The sequence below is a fragment of the Maniola jurtina genome, chromosome 2, assembly GCF_905333055.1.
Source record: "Maniola jurtina chromosome 2, ilManJurt1.1, whole genome shotgun sequence".
Lineage (NCBI taxonomy): Eukaryota > Metazoa > Arthropoda > Insecta > Lepidoptera > Nymphalidae > Maniola > Maniola jurtina.
The window spans coordinates 16,173,357-16,197,881 of NC_060030.1; the positions used below are offsets into that span (position 1 = coordinate 16,173,357).

Genomic DNA, 24,525 nt, shown 5'->3' on the forward strand with positions numbered 1-24,525 from the left:
TCCAGCTTGGCAGGCTGGGATCGAAAGGCGTATCTCTTTGACTAGAACTCTCATTGCAAAGCTGATCTGTTTTAGGGCGGGCAATAGTCGCCCAAGGATAATGCGATTTGTACACCAAGCATTTGCTGGGACTAATATTAGTCCCTCTCAGTATTTGTCTTTGGTTACGGATCGTATTGACTTCCTGAAACAGAAAGTCTATGCATGGGCACAACGCATTAGGCGCTTTAGAAAACGCATTGATCGAGCTTCTCAGAATCGTATGTTCCAAAGTGACCAACGGAAGATGTACAGGAATTGGGAACGACCTAGAGGTTGTATGGTCGATGGAGAGCTTCCTACACCTGATTCTACGTCAGATTTCTGGCGTAGCATTTGGTCGGCTCCCATAGATCATACCGAAGGTGAGTGGATGAATGTTGTGAGGGATCAGTGCGCTACGGTGGTAGAGATGAATCCTGTAACCATTAGTGCTGAGGATGTAAGATGTGCAATTCGTTCGGCATCGAACTGGAAATGCCCGGGACCGGATGGGCTGCACAACTTCTGGCTAAAATGGTTCCGTAGTGCACATCCTGTCTTAGCAACACAATTCCAGAACTCCATTGACTCTGGATCGTTACCGACACTCATGACAACTGGTGTCACGTTCTTGATACATAAGTCCGGAAGTACCGCAGACCCAAAAAACTATCGCCCTATAACCTGCTTACCGACCATCTATAAGCTACTTACATCTATTCTAACCACAAAAATAACTATGCATATTAATGCAAATAATATTTTGGCCCAGGTTCAGAATGGATGTAAGGCTAGGGCACGCGGTACAAAGGAACTACTCCTCATTGACACTGCTATTTGCCAACAGGTTCGGCGAAATAGAAAAAATCTAGTGGCTGCTTGGATTGACTACAAGAAGGCCTATGATTCAGTGCCTCACACGTGGCTCATGGAGATCATGAGGTTGTATAAGGTCGATGCAACTCTATGTTCTTTCCTTGACTCATGTATGAGTCAGTGGATGACAGTCCTTCGTCAACCAGGTGGTAATGAGTTTTTTGAATCAGCTGAACCGATAAGGATTAAGCGGGGAATTTTCCAGGGGGACAGTTTGAGCCCTTTATGGTTTTGCTTGGCACTGAATCCTCTCAGTACACTACTGAAGGACTCAGGGTTAGGCTATCGTCTTCGCAAGAGGGGTGAGGTCATATCTCACTTACTTTATATGGATGATCTCAAACTGTATGCATCTAAACGAACAGACCTTGTGAAATTGCTAAAGATTACTCAGAACTTTAGCAATAACATAGGGATGGAATTTGGTGTTGACAAGTGTGCGATTATCAATATAGAGCGAGGTAGGGTTGTGAACTCTGAGAATTTAGTTCTTTCAGAAACTTTGATTCTTAGATCTCTCTGTGAAGGTGAAACATATAAATATCTTGGAATGTCAGAAGCGCTTGGTATTGAAGTGAGGACTATGAAACAGGCAGTGGAGGAGCGTTTCTTTGGCCGCCTAAAAAAAGTTCTCAATAGTCTTTTATCTGGTGGCAACAAAGTACGTGCCTTTAATGGCTGGGTTATGCCTTTACTTATATACACTTTTGGCATTCTAAAATGGACTCAAACTGAACTGGATGCCTTGGATCGAAGAATCCGAAAATTGTTGACTACATATCGTATGCATCATCCACGTTCATCTGTTATGAGATTGTATATCCCACGCAAGTGTGGAGGGCGTGGTTTTTTAAATGCCAAGAACCTTCATAATCGTGAGGTATGCAATCTCAGAGATTATTTTCTCAAAGTAAATGTGGGAATACATAGGGATGTAGTTGCAGTTGATAAAGGTCTTACTCCGCTTTCCTTAGGCAAAAATAACTGGCGTAAGCCCATAGTGCTTAGCACTTCGGATCGCATAGCTGTATGGAGGAGTAAGGAGTTGCATGGAAGATTCTACAAGGCCTTAACTAGGCCGGATGTAGATTCCATAGCCTCTGTATCCTGGCTACAGTTTGGGGACCTCTTTGGGGAAACCGAAGGTTTTATATGTGCAATTATGGACGAAGTTATTAAGACTAATAATTACCGGAAACATATAATGAAAGATGGAACGCTTGACATTTGTCGTGCGTGCCATCTTCCTGGGGAATCCCTCAGACATATTGTTTCCGGTTGTTCTTATCTTGCTAACGGCGAATACTTGCACAGACATAATCAAGTAGCCAAGATAATCCATCAACAACTTGCTCTTCAATATGGCCTTGTAGATACTGAGGTGCCGTACTATAGGTACGACCCAATGTCAGTTCTTGAAAATAGCAGTGCCCTGCTTTACTGGGATCGGTCGGTTATCACTGACAGGTATATTGTAGCCAATAGACCTGATATAGTGCTAGTTGACCGATCAGCGCGTCGAGCAATGATTGTTGATGTCACTATTCCACATGATGATAATCTAGTGAAAGCAGAAAAGGAAAAAGTATCGAAATACTTGGACCTGGCCCACGAGATTACCGCCATGTGGAGTGTTGACTCAGCGATTATTGTACCGATAGTTGTATCAGTCCACGGTCTTATTGCGAACAGTTTCGACCAACATCTCAAGAAACTGTCGCTTAACTGTTGGATCAAGGGTAAGATACAGAAGGCAGTGATTCTTGAGACGGCACGCATTGTGAGGAGGTTCCTCACTCTGGAGCCCTGACCACTGACGGCTTGGGTCCAACCCACCCTGTTGCCAGTGGGAGTCATTTTATCATATTTTTATTCAATGTTTTTTTTTTTTTCCGTTTAGTTTTTTGTTGTTTATGTTATTTTATTTTTTGTTGTTTCTGTTATTTTTTCTGTTTCTGTTATTTTTTCTATGTTTCTGTTATTTTTTCTGTTTCTGTTATTTCTTCTGTTGTTTCTGTTATTTTTTCTGTTGTTTATGTTATTTTTTCTGTGTTTATGTTATTTTTTCTGTTGTTTTTGTTATTTTATTGTTTGTTGTTTAAAAATAAGATAAAATGAGAAAAATAAATAAATGAGAGTAAAAAAAAATACTGATTATTAACGCCCTTATAGAAACCGGTTACTTTGGCGCAGCGTCGGCATACATACATTTTGTGACGCGTGATCTTGATAGGTTAATTACAGTAACCCTGTCTGTTTGACATTGGTTTGACGTTTTTCATCGATACGCTGTATTACACACTCAGAGCAAGCTCCCTTAACTTGGCGGCGAAAAATATTCATTTTTAATTATTTTTTTACTAAATCGTTTGTTCGTCGTTTGTTCTTGATTGTTCGATCAAATTTGATGTTTGTTCGATATTCATTTTTTTATAAATTATTATCAAAATTTTGTCCTTAGGTTAATCCAGCTCTTAGGGTGCCTTTCCACCAGAGATGTGCTATGCTACGTTCCATCAATCATATTCATTGGCCAGTGCTATGCTATGTGCAGCAATGAATATGATTGGTGGATATCAGACGCATCTATAGCAACGTAGCATAGCGTTCAACTTATTCTGGCTAAAAAAATAATTGTTTGTTTTAAATATTTTATAACGTGAATGTACTTCTTGTATTCGGCCGAGATGACGAATAAACAAATTCACAAAAATGAATTGTATTGACTCGCCCGCATAGTAATTAAGCCTACGGCCGAGATGTATAATAAAATAATAGGTATAATTAAATCTTCCCAACTCGGCCGCGCGGGCGAGTTTCTCAAGTCCGAGTTGACGAAAGGATCCAAATCATGAGCTTATAAAATTAAACGCGGCTGCACGCGCCCGCCCACTGATAGCCCTATAAAGTACATCATCCACCAAAAAAAAAAAACTACAAAAATCCACTTCCATACTAATATTATAAATTCGAAAGCGTGTCTGTCTATCAGTCTGTCTGTTTGCTAGCTTTTCACAGCTGAACAATTTAACCGATTTAGATGAAATTTGGTACAGAGTTAGCTTACATCCCGGGGAAGGACATAGGCTACTTTTTATCCCGGAAATTATCAAAGAGTTCCCACGGGATTCTTAAATGCCCATCCGCTTAACCGATTTACATAAAATTTGATACAAGGCTTGCATCCCAGAAACCGATATTCCGCATCTACAGAGAGTTGAAGTTATGTGTTTTTATGGTCCCTATTTTCATCAACAATAAGCATGGAAACGCAGTTTCTATGTTTTGTCATTCACTGAATAACTTTTATGAATCTATTTCGAAGCTTTATGAGATAAATATATTTTCGCTTCTAAATACGCAGCAGCCCTTACCATTGTTTATTGCGAGGGGTCGGTGAATTTACATTCATTGCCGCGAGCCCATAATGAGGTAGTGTATTATGTGACGAGTTTTTATTAACTTTAATCGCAAGCCTTAACTTCAATTCATCACCATCATCACCTAGGGTGATGATGGTGATGAATACCGCCGGCATACCATACTATACCACATACCATACCATACCATGCCATACCATACCATAGCATAGAGAGGACCATAGGTCTCCTCTCAGAGTGAGAAGGGGTTGGCAATAGTCCCCGCGCATTGCTGGAGATTGAATTTATTTTAGCTTCGTTGTGGCTTCGTTTGTAAAAACTGAGAAAATTGTATAAAAAGGTTCTGGAAAGAGACCAAATGTAATAGGCATTTATAGCAGTTATTCTAAGCCGGAAGCGCCGCCATATTGGCTGGTAGGTGGGTACTTCCGGTGCATTCAGTTGCTTATCCGTTAATTGAGTTGTCGCCGGCTCGCGCGCCCTTTGATTGCAATTAAACCTTGACTACCAACGGCCATTACCGAGCTACGAATTTACCCGTAACTGTCAACAGCTTTATATGTCATGTTTTGAGGTACCCACAGATTAAAACATTAGCGCCATTGAGTTAGAGCCTAGAGGAGACCGTGAAGCAACAGACTTCTAAATATACATGAAAAAATCAGGTCAAGTACGAGTTGGACTTGCACATGAATGGTTCCGTACCATCTCGGCACCATCGTACAAAATAGCATTTTTTTTTATGTAAGCACAAATTCACGTTTTTCGGATTTTCCCCTTTACTTATGCTATAAGACCCAAAGTATTACTCTATTTAGACAAAAATAATTATTATTAACGAAATCTAATCTAATATTCTTATATTAAATATTATGTTTTGTTTAAAATAATTAAGAAATCGAAATTTTTGAAATTATAATATAAAATTTTCATTCAATTTTATTAATTTCATTACAGTTTCATTCTACAAATTATATGAAAAAAATTGTATGTTACATAAAGGTACTACCTGTAGATACATGGTTTTATTTTGATTAAAGAATATAATTAAGTTAAAATATGTCCCGTTAAGTTAAGGAACTTAATCTAAGTCGGAGCTTAAATATTTCACAGCTAATCAAAACTTGTAGGTATCTACGTGTCAATTTACACATGTTAATTAATTTCGCACCTTGGATGAGTTAGTTAATTAAAAAACTTCCCCTCAACAGGGGGCTACCCGCGGGGTTAAGAGTTATGACAGTTTTTAATTAAAAAATTATGAGGTATAAAGGGCTTTTGTTGGTAAAAGCTATACATGATATTTAAACCTTGTTACCTAGTGACTATCGTATCTGTAGCATGTAGGGATTTGGGTGATTTCCTTATATATTTTTAGGGTTCCGTACCTCAAAAGGAAAAACGGAACCCTTATAGGATCACTTTGTTGTCTGTCTGTCAAGAAACCTATAGGGTATAGAACTTCCCGTTGTCCTAGAATCATAAAATTTGGCAGGTTGGTAGGTCTTATAGCACATAAACAGGAATAAATCTGAAAAACCGCGAATTTTTGCTTACATCATTTAAAAAAAATTAAAATGTGTTTCAATTTTCAAAGTAAGATAACTATACCAAGTGGGGTATCATATTATGAAAGGGCTTAACGTATACATTCTAAAACAGAATTTTATTTATTTTTATGCATAACAGTTTTTGATTTATCGTGCAAAATGTCGGAAAAAATACGGAACCCTCAGTGCGCTGGTTTTTTGTAACGGTTTTTATTAGGATAATTATTTACCTACCACCTAATAAAAATTTTGGATGGAATTTTTAAATTTCTTTTGAATTTGAATTCTCTTGGAATTTGGATTTATCAGCTATTATCAGGCTATTATATATTTAATTACAATGATTAAAACCTACTAATTAAGGCCATCGTGATACTTTTGTTTGCTCTAACATTATAAATTATAATGTGCAATGCAGTTTTATGACTTGTTTATATTATCACGTGTTATCATTACCACTATCAGTCATGGATCGCGAAGCTGGATCCAAAGTCGCGGAGTTTTAGTTACATTTTTCAAAAAATGCTACAAAACCCCTATACATTTATCTAAAGATTTAAATATTTTAACTCTCCATATTCTTATGCTCTAATTACAGAACAATATAAATGCAAATATAATACTAAAATAAAAACATTTTGCATTAAAAAATTTCATTTTTTTAAAGTATTTAAAAAAAAATAGAATCAGGAGACTTTGACGGGTGATTTTGTCAGTGAGGGCTACTTACCTATCTTTTACATTATTCTCTGAGAATACTGCCATACTTTTCCATTTAAAAAGAAGAAACTGCATCCCAAAAAAAAAATTAAGTTAAAAAAATATATTATGACGTTTTTAAACGGACTAAAAAGTCCAAAGTAATTAAAGCTATGAGAATACTTCCTTACCTTGAAAAAGGATGACGATGGGGCGCACGCAAAAATTGCAGCAATGTATCCCCAACCTCCTCTTTGGATCTAATAACGGGCTTATTAGTTCCAAAGAGGAGGTTGGGGATGCCAGCCTCTATCTCCCAGGAACAACAGGTGCGATTCTCACTCCATTAAACTTTGGACATTTTTATAGCCTCCCCCATCGCTAACTCTTAGCAAAGAAGGGGAAAAGGTATTACTTACTCGGGCAACTTTATACACTGTTTAAAAATATGGGTTTATGTTAGCAATATTTTTGTAATATTTTCTGACTAGCTTATGCCCACAACTTCACGTGGACTATACAAATTTTAAACCCCTATTTTTATTAACCCCCGACCCAAAAAGAGGGGTGTTATAAGTTTGACGTGTGTATCTGTGTATCCGTCTGTGGCATCGTAGCTCCTAGACTATTGAACAAATTTTAATTTAGTTTTTTTTGTTTGAAAGGTGGCTCGATCGAGAGTGTTCTTAGCTATAATCCAAGAAAATCGGTTTAGCCGTTTAAAAGTTATCACCTCTTTTCTAGTTACTGTAACCACTTGTCGGGGGTGTTATAAATTTTTAATTTACACTTGTTACCTTAGCAGTTGAATATTCGAAAATGCTTTCTAAGTGGATGTCTATGACTTTGACTTAAATGACTTGAACTTTCTCGAACCTCGCACCAAAAAGCGCAACGTTTGGGGGAACCTTCACTCTAGATGGATAGACGAGTCGTAGGGAGACATTGGATTCAGGCAACGCAAAACCGTGGCTCGTGGAAGTCCCTTAAAGAAACCTTAGTCCAGCATTGGACGTGGACGTGGATTTAAAAAGAAGATTACATCTATGTATCCTAATTCCGTTGAGCATTATTATTTAATCGTATAAAACATTTCTCCCTTGTATTATACTATTGATCTCAAAAACCAAACTCCTGTAAAACCAGCACAGTTCTAATATCAGCCAACAAATAGCAGTGGTGGAACAATGGCACGAGTCGCATACACCTGTTGGCGGCCATAACTCTGAGCCAACTTAAGCCAGATTTATGGCGCCAAGTTTACCGCACTGATGTACAGCGCCTGGATGTGACATAAAATAAACAATTATTGCTATTTGCAAAACGAACAATATTATTTTTAATGTATTGCTCCCGTTTTTGGCTCCTTATAAAGCTAGTAACTAGTAATTACACTTATAATATCAGCCAACAAATAGCACTAGTAGAACAATGGCATGAGTCGCATACACCTGTTGGCGGCCATAACTCGGAGCCGACTTAAGCCAGATTTAGGCGCCACGTTGACCGCACTGCTGTACAGTACATTAAGTACCTATTGTCCCTTGAATCCTAGTTTGCAAGCTAAGAACTTGGCCAGGCACACTTTTTTATCTAACTATCTTTATGAATCACCTCATTGTTTATTCGTAACATTGTATGTATAATAAAATAAGTTTCAGTGTTTAAAAATTCCATAAGAACTGTTTGATTTCCGGGATCACGAGACGTAGGTTACGTCACTTACGTCCTTCCTCGGCATGCACAGGCTACCTCTGTACCAAACATTAAAAATGGTTAAACGGATGGGCAGACATAGAATAGACAGACAACCTTTCAAATTTATAATATTCAGTATAGATATGGATAAAGATTTTTTTATGTTTGATACAAAACCATAATTTTTTTTCATGATTAAATATTTTACTTGTAAAACAGAAATGCAGCGATTCTATTGGTGATTTCAAACATCTACGTTAGGTATCAGGGGGCACGGCAGTGCCCCCGCCAAGACGAGTCAAACGGCGGCCGGGGCGCTACGTACCTTTTTCTCGAAGTGTTTCGCCGTATTTTCGACTCGTCATAACTTCGGTCTGGATGACGCTAGAAAGCTGAAATTTGCAGTATAGGGTGTCCTCAGCAAATTTATCAAATATACCAAGTATCAAATATCTAGCTTTTATGGTTACAGATTTATTGATACCTAAAATACGCCGATTTCGTCCCTCACTGATGATCATCAAAACCTCTACTCAAAACCTCTAAGGTACTTCCCGAAGTCCTAGAAGACTGAAATTTAGTATGTAGACTAAAAATTGACAACAAACTACAGGAAAATTAAGAAATTGGAAATGCCCCCCCTCTACGCCTCTTATGGGTGAAGCAAATTTGTAAATTCTGTCGCTAGAATGCTGATATTTTCAGGATAAGATGTCCTTGGCAGATTTATTAAACGCATTGAGTATCAATTGTCTAGCTTTTATAGTTTCAGATTTATTGACAGTCAAAACTTCTAGTCTGTAATTTTAGGGTACTTCCCGAAGTCCTAGAAGACTGAAATTTGGTGTGTACACTAGAAATTGCATACAAACTACAGGAAAATTAAGAAATTCAAAATTTTCCCCCTCCACTCCCACGTATGGGGGAAGCAAATTATTTGTAAAGTCTATCGCTAGAATGCTGATATTTTCAGGATAATATGTCCTTGACAGACTTATCAAATGTACCAAGTATCAATTCTCTACCTGTTATGGTTTCAGATTTATTGCCATTCACAACCCCTCTAGTCAAAAGTTCTAAAGTACTTCCCTAAGTCCTAGAAGACTGAAATTTGGTATGTAGGTTAGGGATTTCATTCAAACAACAGGAAAATAAACTTTTCCCAGTCTGTACATTTAAAAAATGTGTTTCCTGAAGTCCTAAAAGACTGAAATTTGATATATCTGCTTTAAAATTGAGTTGCAAGATTCCACCCAAACAAACATAGTTACATACATTGCAAGTGGAATAAAAGCTTTTAAAAAAAGAGGTAACGATAGAGAGCGGGCCATGAAAATGATGTAGGTACCTACAAAAAATAGATCCAAAAAAAAAATCTAGGGCACCTGCCAAAAAGAAATGAAATCCCACCAAAAACATTTCATGTAAAATGTTGCCAAGACTCACAAGTTCATAATGCTTTCACTGTTAAAAAGTTATGAGATCTCTAGTAGAGCCAAGCCCCTAGCTGAGCTTAGAATTGCGCTGCCCATGGGACCTATCCCAAGTCCAAAGTATATAGCTCTTATGTCGCGCTTCGGACAGGGGTCCTAATGTGGAAGATGAATAGACTATTAGACGTTTGGGGAAACTGAATAAACTTTTAGATAGCTCCATATTTGGAGAAACTAAATGAACTATTAGGTAGCTCATGGTAACGTAGCACTATTACAGGGTAGTTAATTCAATTAGGTTAGATAGCTCCATTATTGTGGAACTTAAATAAACTTAATAGATAACTCAGTCGGGAGCGGCCGTAGGTAACGCGCTACAATCACAGGGTAGTTAATTGAGAATCGCATACGCATGAAGATACGCTGACTGTCCGAAGGAAGACAACTGGCCTTGGTCAGACGCCGGGGGCAGACACGGGCTCGCAGAGGGCTCGCAGACGCGTCGGACAATCGACGATGCTCGGGCGGCGCTGCGGTGCGGCGGCTCAGTGCTTGTGCGTAGGCTACTCGACAGCAGTGTGCAGCGTGGCTTGGGTAGACGGTACGAAGTTGATAGACACTTCGCCGGTGGGGTAGCAGTCAGGTTAATAGCAGGGCTTCAGTGTAACTGTTAGAGCTTCCTGGTAGAAGGAACCCTGGAATCGAGAGAGGCAATCTTAAATGATTTGCTCAAACTCTCGTTCCATAACTTTAGATGAGCCTTGGGTCGTCTGAGCCAAGTGCAGGTCGTATAATATAAAAGTGATGGAACGAGTTTACAGATTCTGTTAGTAAATATCCTATCGCAAGGGTTAGGTTAAACGAGTACAAAACAATTAGCCTAAACTTATAATTTAATAACATCACAGTTACCAACCTTAATCCAGGGTTACACAGAATTCACTACACTTATTTATTACTTTCACTTCACTCCTGCGTCGTGATTGCAGGTAATAGAAATCAGGAATGTCCCTGAACTAGGAGGATTGCTTATTTATATTAAATTTAGCGGAAATAAGGTGTAGTCTCGAGTGTTCTGGCTACAGGAAATGTTATTAGTTTGTCGGGGAAGTTTCCAGAATGAAAGACTATTGATCGACAGATGTCGCTAGCGTATATGATTAATTAAATAGTCTTGACAGTTATTTTTAAATGGAAAGCTATCTGTCGTTAGAGGTCGCTAATTTGTATGAGTAGTTTTATTTTAAAGAATGTTCTAGAAAAACTGTCATTGTTTGATTAGTCTATGTAAACTATTCTCCGACAGATGGCACTGAATGTTAATCAGTGTTGACGTTGAAGTCTGTCAATGTCAGAAATTCTTTGTCCTAGTAATGTATTACGCGACCGGTAGATGTCGTTCGTAATTGTTTATTACAATTCCGTGATTCGATTTTTTTCGAATCACTACATATTCCCCTTTTTAGGTTAGGATTTTATCTAATAAAATCCTTCTACACTACCTCTAAATATCGCTAAAGTTCGAGTTAACCTTGTCATGCTTCATCTTTCGTACTATCCGAACATTCTTCAGTCATTCATAAAGCGGTGGCCATACTAGTGGTCCATCGCGTCCTAGTGTACAGAGTTATCGCGTTTGTTCGCCATGACTCGCTCTCATGTTAGCAGGTGTTATGATTGTTGCAAAGTCCAAAAATAATCGGTGTAGTTGTCTTTTCACTGTTTAGTATAGTGGATTAACAACTTGTTATAGAAGGATATCTTAACTTTTAGGTCATTAAGATATGGACGTATTTCACCTTTTAGGTAAGCAAAATACAATTAGTTGTGTACTAGTAGTGCCTTAGTGTAGGCGTAGCATTCACCTTTTAGGTCAGTGAAGGCCAATTTTGTACTGACCTTTAGGTCATCAGCACGTTAGTGTGTATCTAGCATTATAGTAATATTCTTTTTGGACTTCGCAAGGTATGTCTGTGGAATAAGTAGTGATTTTTATGTAGCGGTTGGTACATTAGTTGTTTAGGTTGAGGGTAGATGTACATAACTTACTGAGTTTGTAGTTATGTCTAGTTAAATGTAATAGGTGAGTATATGTTAGATACTGGTGTAGGTATCTGTATAGTGTACCGGTTCTAACTACTTTGTTTTGATGAACGTAAGATTGCGCGGCGCGGTGTACAACCAACCTTAAAGTTCATGCATATCGCGTGATGTTAAACTTGAGTTGACTGCTGTACATTACGTGGACACTGTTTATCGGTTGTTGTTTCTTTTTTTGAATCTAGATGCATGGAATGATCATGTTTGTTTGATAGCACTTTCCGCGGCTTTATTTACGTTCATAGGTATTTGAGATTAGGGTGATTAGCTAATGAATCGATTAATTAGTTTATGAGTTTAGTGGATAGATGTAGTCTAATTTCTTAAAATTATGCCTAGTAGGTGGTTTGTAATGTTATATAGAAAATGATGCATAATCTTAAGTTTGAGTGTTGTAATTGGTTAGTTTTATGTCTTTGACATGCCAGGTGCCTAAATTATTACCGTCTAGGTCTGCTATGACTTTGAGTTCGTTCTTTAGAAGAGATAGGTATATTGTTGGGTAAGACATTGTGAATGTGTGTAAAGTAAAATGGAAGTTAGGAGTGATTAGTGGAACACTTATAAAAGTTGGTAACTGTGTTACACAAAAAATATAAAATATAGAAATTAGTACAAAATACACACACGTAGTGTATCCTGAAACTTTACACAAAATTTCAAAATATACTCGTAACCATACACTTTGTTACGGTCAGCGTATGTTAATGCTATGCGATCTCGAACCTGTGGGTGAACTGTGATTAGGCACCTTTTTTATTCCACAATAAGAGACACAAAAATTAGAGTGGGCGCCACTGTCGCGCTTTGGACAGGGGTCCTAATGTGGAAGATGAATAGACTATTAGACGTTTGGGGAAACTGAATAAACTTTTAGATAGCTCCATATTTGGAGAAACTAAATGAACTATTAGGTAGCTCATGGTAACGTAGCACTATTACAGGGTAGTTAATTCAATTAGGTTAGATAGCTCCATTATTGTGGAACTTAAATAAACTTAATAGATAACTCAGTCGGGAGCGGCCGTAGGTAACGCGCTACAATCACAGGGTAGTTAATTGAGAATCGCATACGCATGAAGATACGCTGACTGTCCGAAGGAAGACAACTGGCCTTGGTCAGACGCCGGGGGCAGACACGGGCTCGCAGAGGGCTCGCAGACGCGTCGGACAATCGACGATGCTCGGGCGGCGCTGCGGTGCGGCGGCTCAGTGCTTGTGCGTAGGCTACTCGACAGCAGTGTGCAGCGTGGCTTGGGTAGACGGTACGAAGTTGATAGACACTTCGCCGGTGGGGTAGCAGTCAGGTTAATAGCAGGGCTTCAGTGTAACTGTTAGAGCTTCCTGGTAGAAGGAACCCTGGAATCGAGAGAGGCAATCTTAAATGATTTGCTCAAACTCTCGTTCCATAACTTTAGATGAGCCTTGGGTCGTCTGAGCCAAGTGCAGGTCGTATAATATAAAAGTGATGGAACGAGTTTACAGATTCTGTTAGTAAATATCCTATCGCAAGGGTTAGGTTAAACGAGTACAAAACAATTAGCCTAAACTTATAATTTAATAACATCACAGTTACCAACCTTAATCCAGGGTTACACAGAATTCACTACACTTATTTATTACTTTCACTTCACTCCTGCGTCGTGATTGCAGGTAATAGAAATCAGGAATGTCCCTGAACTAGGAGGATTGCTTATTTATATTAAATTTAGCGGAAATAAGGTGTAGTCTCGAGTGTTCTGGCTACAGGAAATGTTATTAGTTTGTCGGGGAAGTTTCCAGAATGAAAGACTATTGATCGACAGATGTCGCTAGCGTATATGATTAATTAAATAGTCTTGACAGTTATTTTTAAATGGAAAGCTATCTGTCGTTAGAGGTCGCTAATTTGTATGAGTAGTTTTATTTTAAAGAATGTTCTAGAAAAACTGTCATTGTTTGATTAGTCTATGTAAACTATTCTCCGACAGATGGCACTGAATGTTAATCAGTGTTGACGTTGAAGTCTGTCAATGTCAGAAATTCTTTGTCCTAGTAATGTATTACGCGACCGGTAGATGTCGTTCGTAATTGTTTATTACAATTCCGTGATTCGATTTTTTTCGAATCACTACACTTAAATGCTCTTGAGTATATCACATTTATAACAATAAAGAACAGATAACTCTACTTACAAGCTCTGATTTTACAAACCCTAAATCTTGGTTAAAAAAGTACGGCTTGGCCGTTTAATGTTCGTGAAACTATTACATGTCATAACATATTATAATATTAAGGTCATAAGGAATAGTTTGTTCGACAATTACTAATTTATATTATTCTTCATGATTGTCGCACAAGCTTTTCCGGGCTTAAATGTCATATCAGATAAAAGTACCACGAACATTAAACGGCCAAGCCGTCCTTTTTTAACCAAGATTTAGGGTTTGTAAAATCAGAGCTTGTAAGTAGAGTTATTTGTACTTTATTGTTATAAATGTGATATACTCAAGAGCATTTAAGAGCTATATACTTTGGACTTGGGATAGGTCCCATGGGCAGCGCAATTCTAAGCTCAGCTAGGGGCTTGGCTCTACTAGAGATCTCATAACTTTTTAACAGTGAAAGCATTATGAACTTGTGAGTCTTGGCAACATTTTACATGAAATGTTTTTGGTGGGTGCATTCTTACGCAACCCTAGTGCAAAGGCAGTTTTAGAATGAGAAAATATTTGGCCACGGAGTATTGTTATCAGTGAAACAATAAAGGCTAGACATCGTGCATAGATAAGATTTGAACACTAAAATATTTTACTTCACACAGATCACTTATTTATTAGAGGTTTTATTTTTTCACAGAGGTACCTATTCTATGGACATAAACAAATGTAACAAAGTAAACTGGACGTTTTACCCCGGAGTTTCCACGGCATTTTTTTAACCAAAATCCACACGAACGAAGTCGCAAGCATCGTCTAGTTTTAAATATATGAGAAGGTTCAAAAACTTTCATAACTTAACATTTTTATAGTTAAAAAAGTTTTTGAAAGTTTAATAGTGTTAATAGTGTTTAAAAAATTAAATAAAGAAGGTCTTCCAGCGTCTCTACATCCCGGGTTCATATTCACAATGGTTGCACACAACTAATGGGTTTCGAATGGCGGTTGTAAGCTGAGTTTAATATAAAAACATTGACTCTCACCCATTCCCAGCTTTTTACTTTTTTATACCACTAATGGAGGCGTGTTAAACTGAAAACCTCAAAGCTCAAAAGTTTTACTGTACTTGGGCCAAATTTTGAGCAGGCATGCGTGTTCGAACTAATGTGTTATACATTACAGACAGTTATGGTAACCATCACCATCATTCCATCCCTCGGGTTTCCTCTCAGAATAAGAACGGATTAGGCCATCATAGTCAACCGCGCTTACCAATTGTGGATGAGCAGACTTCACACACCTTTGAGAACATGCGTTTATTCAAGTGTAAATTAAAAATTAATAACACCCCCGACAAGTACTAGAACTAGAAAAGAGCTGATAACTTTCAAACGGCTGAACCGATTCTTTTGGATTATAGCTGCTGCACTCGATCAAGCCACCTTTCAAACAAAAAAAAAATTAAAATCGGTTCATTCGTTTAGGAGCTACGATGCCACAGACAGATACACACGTCAAACTTATAACACCCCTCTTTTTGAGTCGGGGGTTCTACATTCTACAATAGTATTTAGATGGGAAAGTCATTGTCATTTAAGTTCTGTCAAACTAGACGACGATGCCTGTTGTTTACGTAAGTATAAGTTAACTGTTTCTTAATTTTACTCGGCTTTTCTTTGTAAAGAGCATGTCGTATTTCTAACGTTAACTGATTTGACAGAACTAAATTAAAATTCCAACATCTTGAAAAATTGGTTTCTACTTTGAGATGTCCGACGCTCTCATTTAACTAGATAGTATGTACCTAGGTACTTATAGTACGCGACAGATCTATATGGCAAGTGGGGTATGAGGCGGAGGGACAAGCCATCTCGACCGCGTACTTATATTTTAGCAATTAATTTCCAAAATAGTTTTAATACCTACTTAGGATTAGAATTAACGCTTCTAGTTATTTCATAGTCCTATAATACCTATATACCTAAATAGTGTTCCGTACGTCTGAGTGGCATAAATATGAAACAATAAATGTTAAACATGTAGACATGATTGTATAATTATTAAGTACTAGCTGTGCCCGCGACTTCGTTCGCATGGAATAGTGACTTTTCGGGCAGCATATACTCTGTACGTTAAAAATGTTCGCTGTGATTCTTTAAATTGACATAACTTTTTTATTTATGAACCGATTGACATGAAATAAACACTAAATGTCAAGTGAAGCTTACTACAATATTAGTGAAAACCGTATCTAAATCGAATAAGCCGTTTCTGATATTAGCGTGCACAAACACACAGACAAACAGACAAAAAAAATTAATTACAATTTCGGGTTCGGCATCGATATAATAACAACCCCTGCTACTTTTTTTTTATACATTTCCATTGTACAGACACCACTTTTCTACAATTTTATTATATGTATAGATGTATCCACATGAGTAATTATACGGACCTATACAACATAGTTATTACTGCGCAATTTACTACTGGTATGATAGTAATATGCAAGTAAAAACGTGTACGCAAAGTAGGTATGCCTATATCGCGGTCGGCTCTTAGGTGAAAAGAATTAATTAAACCAAACCACTCCGTGACTACGATTAAACTATTTACGCGTGAAGAACATAGTCCAAGAGCTGTCTGTAATTTACTAGTTGATACCTGCATCTGGGTTGACAGATGAAGAAACTCCTTAATTTTCCGGGAAAAAAGGATAATATTAGTCCTTAGTATAAAGATTCGTAGGATTTTTAGGAAAGTTCCTAAATTTAAATTCAGAATGATGACTGTCCTGGGGTGAAAATTCTTGGGAACTTTTAAAATACATCAATTTTGAAAAATGACATAACTTTTTATTCAACGGGCGTGGACTCCTAACCTATTACGCGTGATGCAAATAATCGATTATTTTCAACAGTAAAGTAAAACGGCAAAAGATTACTCTATGTATAGCTTATCAATAGTCATGCTATTTTTAACTAGAGCGTGGTTTACCTACTTGGCATAATTTACTAGCCGATGCCCGCGACTTCGCCCGTGTGGATTTAGGTTTTTTGAAATCCCGTGGGAACTCTTTGATTTTCCGGGATAAAAAGTAGCCTATGTGCTAATCCAGGATATTATCTATCTCCATTCCAAATTTCAGCCAAATCCGTCCAGTAGTTTTTGCGTGAAGGAGTAACAAACATAGACACACACACACACACACACACACACACACTCACACACACACATACAAACTTTCGCCTTTATAATATTAGTGTGATGTACCGCGTTCTTTTCCAACTAATTTACCACCAACCTTAAAAAATCAGTACATAAACAACAAAAATTCAGCCGTACCTTATACGCGAGTATACCTAGTAAAAAAAATTAAAAAAATAAGTAAGTAATTAGTATTTTGTATAAAAAGTAAAGTACAAAAAAGAACCTAATGCTATTGTTATTTTACTTTTTTCACGCAAGAACTCAATTTACGAAGTGTACTTCATGGAAACTTTGAAATTAGCCAAGGCAAAGCTATAAGCTCGGCTCAAGTACTTCTTTTTTAAAGTTTAGCGAGCTGAATATGAGTTGGAATAAATTACGCAGTTTTACTTGTAAGTATTTGAATTTCTAAGGTAACTTACTTTCATCTAGGTATAAAATATAAGTATCTAGACATAAAATAAAGATAAACCGGCCAAGTGCGAGTCAGACTCGCGCACCGAGGGTTCCGCACTCGGGTATTTTTTCCGAAATTTTGCACGATAAATCAAAAAATGTCTTATGACATTAAAACATATTCAAATATCTGTTTACGAATGTACAGCTAAAGCGCTTTCATATGATACCCCACTTGGTATAGTTACCTTACTTTGAAAATTTAAACATTTAATTTTTTGTTTTAATGATGTAACCATAAATTCACGATTTTCGCATTTATTCATTTACTCGTGCTATAAGACCAACAGACATACCTGTCAAATTTCATGACTCTGGGTCAACGGAAAGTACCCTATAGGTTTTATTGACAGACACGACGGACGGACGGACGGACAGACAGATAGACACAGACAGACAGATAACAAAGCGATCCTATAAGGGTCCCGTTTTTCTTTTTGAGGTACGGAACTCTAAATCTATACTAATATTATAAAGAGGAAACCTTTGTATTTTTGTATGTTTGTATTGAATAGGCTCAAAAACTACTGGACCGATTTCAAAATTTCTTTTACCATTACTTAGAGGGATTCTTCCGAATCCGTATAAGCTATATTTTATCCCGGAAAATAGATAGGATTTTTCGTGGTAGTGTCCACCCGTGCGAAGCCGGGGCGGGTCGCTAGTATAAGATATAAGCCATAATTGAGGCATTATGGCCTGCCTGACAGACTTGTAGCTTGTAGACTCACCCTGTATAGCGCCAGCCCAGCACAGCCAGAACAGCGCCCACTTGGCGGTGCGGAATCTCTGCAGCCACGCCGGCCGCAGGATGCCCCAGCCGCAGCGACGCTCGCGCTCCTCGCCCCACTCCCTGCCGTCCGTCTGACCAGCACAATGAATGAATGAATGAACATTATTTACACGAAATTAAACGAAAAAAATACACCATACAAGGAACCAAAAGCTTAAATTGCTATAATCCGCCAAACCAAAGAAATCTGTATGGTGCAACATGCAGCAGGCGACATGCACCGCCCGCCCTCCCACTGATAAACATACAGGAAAAGCCAGCAACCAAGCAAGCCAAACGCACCACCACCACGCAGCACCACGCAAATCCCAACACCACTCGACGCACGTTTCGCCCCGACACCGGAGCATCCTCAGGAGATGTAGACCTTACAATGCCTAATTGCAAAGACGCATGCTGCATTTTGCACCATACAGATTTCGTTGGTTTGGTGGATTATAGCAAATTAAGCTTTTGGTTCCTTGTATGTCATGGACTTCCGCAAAATAACGCCTGCTTCTATACTACATTGAAAAATACGCGAACTTATGGTGCTTGTGATAAGTCAAAACTTAGACCAACATTGCACAAACTAAAATTATGGGAACGTGGAAACTTGGAAAGAATACCTACGCAAAGCTAATTGAGAATTCTTTGACCCTAGCTACTACTCCCACTTAGTTCTTATCAAGCGAGTAAAGTGTATCTTTTATTCGTCAAACGGGTCGTCCGATTTAAAGTGGATTAACCAACAAAGCACCGGAACTAATAATTTTGTCACATTCCGTTTAGATCATGATTTAATGCGGTACATAATAGCCAGAACGGAATGACTATCCCACTTAACCAACTCGGAAGATTATTTTTAAGGAAATATTGATGATTCACTGTTTTTGTTTCTTTGACTAAAAATAATATATTTGTACCCCACAACATATAGTAAATAATAATTTACCTAATCACCTAAAAAAGAAAGAAAAATTAAGAAAAGGACAAGAAGACGAAAGTCGAATAAAAAAATCCTTATCACTCTGGCGATAAAATATAATATTTCAAATATTTTATAAGAAAACGATCTCATTAACTGGTTCGGTATAAATAAATTTGTTGGTTACTTTTCATTATTTTTGATTACTTATTTGAATTCTTTTTCCTTTTTTTACAGCATTGTTGAAGTAAGTATATGGAAAAATTTTAGATAGAAAGTTTTTAGCAAAAATAGGTTAAATAATTATTTAGGTATCATGACCGTATGTCAAAGCTCTATACTCACTTAATAAACATTATCAAATAATAACCACAATATAACACAAAAAGCAGAATACATCAATCGCAAAATTAATAGTGTAATTTTCAATGCCTATGTATCGCCTCATTCTAGCTACGAGTATTTGATAGTTGACACTGGCAAAGTGCATTATGCTATTCTGGCATTTCAAAAAGCCACCAAAGCAGAAAAGAAGGAAGCTGCGTAGAGTAAAATTTTAAAGTAGACTAAAGATTATACATAATATTATGAAGATCAGATATATCCGGCGGTTAAAGATCAGGGAACCATTGAAATGCTACTCTTTTATGTGTTGGTTAAAACTTCAAAGGCAATTTTACTTTTATCATCTATACTAATAAATAAAATTGGAGTGTCTGTCTGTAATTTCGAAATAACTACCTCATATTAAGCTCATATGGTTATTTGAACGATACCATAACTGAATCACACGTTTTTAAAATTTTTGTCTGTCTGTCTGTCTGTTTGAAAAGGCTAATCTTTGGAACGGCTGAACCGATTTTGACGGGACTTTCACAGGCAAGTAGAGGATTGACCAGGGCGTAAAATAGGCTACTTTTTTAACCGACTTTCAAAAAGGGAGTTGTGTTTTTCTACCTATGTACACCGAAATCTCCGAGATTTCTGAACCGATTTGCGTCATTTCTTTTTTAATCGATAGAGGAACTTTGCGACATTGTTTAATAAAAAATTTGGAGTCCAACTCCTCAATCCTGATGCTGCAGGGGATCTGACCAATCCACGCGGGCGAAGCTGCGGGCATCAGCTAGTGCTAATATAAAAGACTTCCATGTTTTACCTCACAGTACAATAATTTCCATCAGGTGCTATTACAATCAGACGCAAAACTATTAAACAATAAAAACATGACAATAAGTAAATGCCAGGATGTAGTAGGCGTGCCAGATTGCTGAATACAGTTGCATTGAATCATGCCGCAATTTTTAACTGCCACTCCAGCTTATTTATGGCTGTAGTTTAATCAAATAACTCTTAAGTAACATAGTGCGTTTAATATTGCTAAAGAGCTCTCTACCTTTGGGTAGACGAATATAATTGGAGTAAATTAAAAGCCTAAATGGTTCATTGGTTGAGTGGACTGATACCCGATTGGCTGTTACTTTCTGTAGGATATTTCTTTCATTTTCTGCGATGACGGGGAAAGGTACAAATTAATAAACTGATTAAAAACAAATGTTCTACAATTTTTTTTATAGATATGGTGTCAGATAAATGTTTTATTACCAATACATCTATATATTACTGTTTTTCTAAGTATTGTTAAATTTAATAACATACATATATATACGTAAAATAAGTAAATAAATCTTTTTAAAGCCTTATTATTTATATTATTTTAAAGCATATTAAATAAATAAATTGTTTCATACTGGTTCTTCTTGGTAAGAAGAGAATTCCGAAGACCAAACCAGTGGTAAATTCACTGACGATTCAAAAGCACTTGTAAAAAGTTTACAACAAAAATCTTTCTATTTCGATTTAAAATTTATGTTTTATTTTTAAAGATTTTCGAAAATCTTCTGTTTATGAACAAATTATGCCTGTAATTGTACGCTACCCCAAAAAAGTAACACGCAAAAAAAAATTTAAAGCTTCTAGAGTAGATGTAGTTATGTAGCTGCATCTATAGAAATAGCACACTACTTTGCATGTATCCGCATAAATCAAAGAAGCCATTGTTCTTTGTGCTAAGTTTCCGTTAGCTTGGAGTTATTATACCTAGTCGTTTATTTACTTCATTTGTGAGGTCACGGAAGCAGTTAGGTGTGCAAAAAATAAATTGAAACCTGCCTGTAATGTTGAAAAAAACGGAAACAGGGAAAGTCTGCGTTTTTCATTTTTCCAATCTTCTATCAAAGCTTATATTTATTAAAGGTCTTCTAGAATGTTTTACATTTTACGTAGAGTCTGAGGCCGTTTGTGCTCGTTTATATTCCTTTTCGTAAAAACATGACCCGTTTTTTCCGTCAAAAATCCATCAAATACGAATCGTAAATACGAATGAGCGCACACACGTACGTACGTTTGGTATGGCGGCCACTTTGATGCGTATTTTTACGAAAGCGAATACGAATAAGTTTACAAACCCCATTACTATAACCCATCACCGGTCCACTACGGACACCAGCTGGTCTCTTTTCAGAATCAGAAGGACTTAGGCCATAATCTACTACGCTGGCCAATTGCAGAATGCCAGACTTCGCATACCTTTGAGAACATTATGGAGGATTTTCAGGCATGCAAGACTATTTTATTATTTTACTTATTTAAGACTAATTTATTATTTTACTTATTTTCGAAGCTCTGTTCGAGGGTCTGTTATAAGACTTTTAACTCAACTCGTTTGCCAGATACTTTGCATGGTGGGTTAAATAAACTAAAAACACTATTCTAACGAATTGACAACCTCCTCCTTTTTGAAGTCGGTTAAAATAGCACCCAAAACCCTACCGCTGGGTATAGAGTGGTCAGATCCTAGTGTGATACAAGTTAGAATAAAACACAGGATGCCTTTTGAAGCTCATAGGCTACGTCATTGAACCAAGAATGAGGAACTATTCGTCTTTACCACATTAATCTTAAGGTATATTTTACAATATCACAGTAGTACAATCTGTAGGTTGCTGAGGTTATTGTAAGCCTATTGTAGAGCAGATTCCATTGAGTTAGTTCAAACATACGTGACATGGTTCGAAGAGATTAGATTATAAGTTGCACACGATTCATTGTCTACTGATGGTATTAATGAATAAAAAGGTATATAATTGTCAAGATTTATATTTAGAATTTAATTAATATCTAGGCAGATCATTATCATCTTTATAAAAAGTGTTCTTCTTAAATCTAATTGGAATTTTGAAAAGTCCTATTACCAAATTCAAATTTTCTCATTAAATAACTGTTTTTTCTTTGTTTTGAGTGAAAAATTAAATAAATCTCAAAATGAAATCAATGTTGATAAAATAGTCATTATTTACGATTGGATGATGTTATGTAGGTATGGATACCATATTTATAGATTGAGTTCAACGGTGTGCCTTTGACCTGTGACGAGTAAGCTTAACGCCTACGATATGAGCCTACCTACCTAGTACCTACAATCTACATACATGTCTAAGTACTGGAAATCCTTGAACTTTGACAACCTACGTAATAGAGGCAAGTTCAAATCAAAACTAGCTACTATGATTTTATCGCTAGGTAATTTAACTTCAAGAATGTAGATTGTAAACAAGTATTTCTTTACTATTAACTAGCTGATGCCCGCAGCTTCGCCCGCGTGGATTTAGGGTCTGAAATCCCGTGGGAAAGTTGTCACAAAGTTCCTCTATCGATTAAAAAAAAAATTACGCAAATCGGTTCAGAAATCTCGGAGATTTCGGTGTACATAGGAAGAAAAACACAACTCCCTTTTTGAAAGTCGGTTAAAAAAGTAGCCTATGTTACTTCCTGATCAATCCTCTACTTGTCTGTGAAAACCCCGTCAAAATCGGTCCAGCCGTTCCGAAGATTAGCCTTTTCAAACAGACAGACAGACAGACAAAAATTTTAAAAACGTGTGATTCAGTGTTGGTATCGTTCAAATAACCATATGAGCTTAATATGAGGTAGTTATTTCGAAATTACAGACAGACACTCCAATTTTATTTATTAGTATAGATTTTCAAATAATAGGTATCTAATTGGATGTAAGATTTGTACAATTTTAATTTAGATTATCTTCTACTGATATTTTTTACAATATTATACCTATCACGATATTAATAGTTTCAATATCGGCAAAATTTAGAGCCTCAATTAATTATCAGATGCTTTTTATAAAGCATGTAATTTGTTCTAAGTAGATAGTATCTAGTATCTACTATAGTAATCCATAAATATTTTTTTATAAACTGTATTTTGGTCACTGCTCTACCTACGAGACTTAAAGTAAATCCCACGGCTGCAAAAACTAAGTGCTTTCTTTCTTTCAATCTTAATTAGATATTAAAAAGCGAAAATCCGCGCTCAAAACATTTTTCCGACAAAAATTATGTGACATTGCGCGGTATTCCACAAAAATTGTCGATTACCATATAAGAAACATTATTAAATTTAACACCTACCATTTTACCTAAACCGAATTTTTCGACCCAAAAAAGTTCCGAATTCAAAACATACTCAAAAGTTCACACAAAAAACTTTTAACGTATTTTCGATCGTGAAAAGTTTGCCTTACAATCGGGAGCGCAATAACGATACCTCCCGGAACACCCCACGCGGGAAACTGAGGGTCCAGATAACCCGCAACTGTATATAAACAACCGGGGGATAGGATATGCAACGATTTTACATGCTGTTCTGGTTTAAAAATGATAAATGTCAAAAAAAACTTACCTTTTTGCACTTAAAAAAGGACTATTTTTTTCAAGGTTCATGTGTGTATGTATGTAAATTTTTGATTCTACCTAATTTTTACTTACCCCTTTTTACACAAGCAAGTGCAAAAAAGGACAGTATTTTTTCAGGGCTCATATTGTAAGTATAGTATGTGAGTTTTTACTCTACCATAACTTCTAAAGGCCAGAACAGATTTGACTATATAAAAATCTCTTTAGCAGGGCAGACAGGGCACAATGTTCCTTGTGGAAAAGAATAGCACTAGATTTAGACCTGGCAATTTAGTTTAGTTTAGAGATCATGTTAAACAGACTCAGAGTAAGCTTTGTCCAGCAGTAGTTGACGTCTATTAATTGGTTAATGACGATGATGATTTTACGTAACTAGTCGATGTTATTATTCGGAACTTTCGTATTTTTCACCACCTTCTAACTATAGTTAGCATTATTTCATCTGTTTCCCTTACATATACTAGCCGTCCGACTGCGCACGTGCCACGAACT

The 24,525-nt window shown here is 36.9% G+C and overlaps 1 protein-coding gene across 2 annotated transcripts in view; it reads right to left on the bottom strand.

The window, feature by feature from the left end:
* LOC123873643 (solute carrier organic anion transporter family member 4A1) overlaps positions 1-24,525 on the bottom strand; it is a 67,627-nt gene that overhangs the window by 35,511 nt on the left and 7,591 nt on the right. Inside the window, exons 1-2 of one of the 2 annotated variants that reach the window (XM_045918609.1) lie at positions 23,749-23,893; positions 18,293-18,425 (exon numbers count right to left, since the gene is read on the bottom strand). In XM_045918609.1, the coding sequence (XP_045774565.1) occupies positions 18,293-18,425; positions 23,749-23,751 (136 nt within the window). In that variant the 5' untranslated portion in view covers positions 23,752-23,893. Of the gene's footprint in view, positions 1-18,292; positions 18,426-23,748; positions 23,894-24,525 lie in introns of those variants that run through there. The other variant, XM_045918601.1, reaches the window with a different exon arrangement.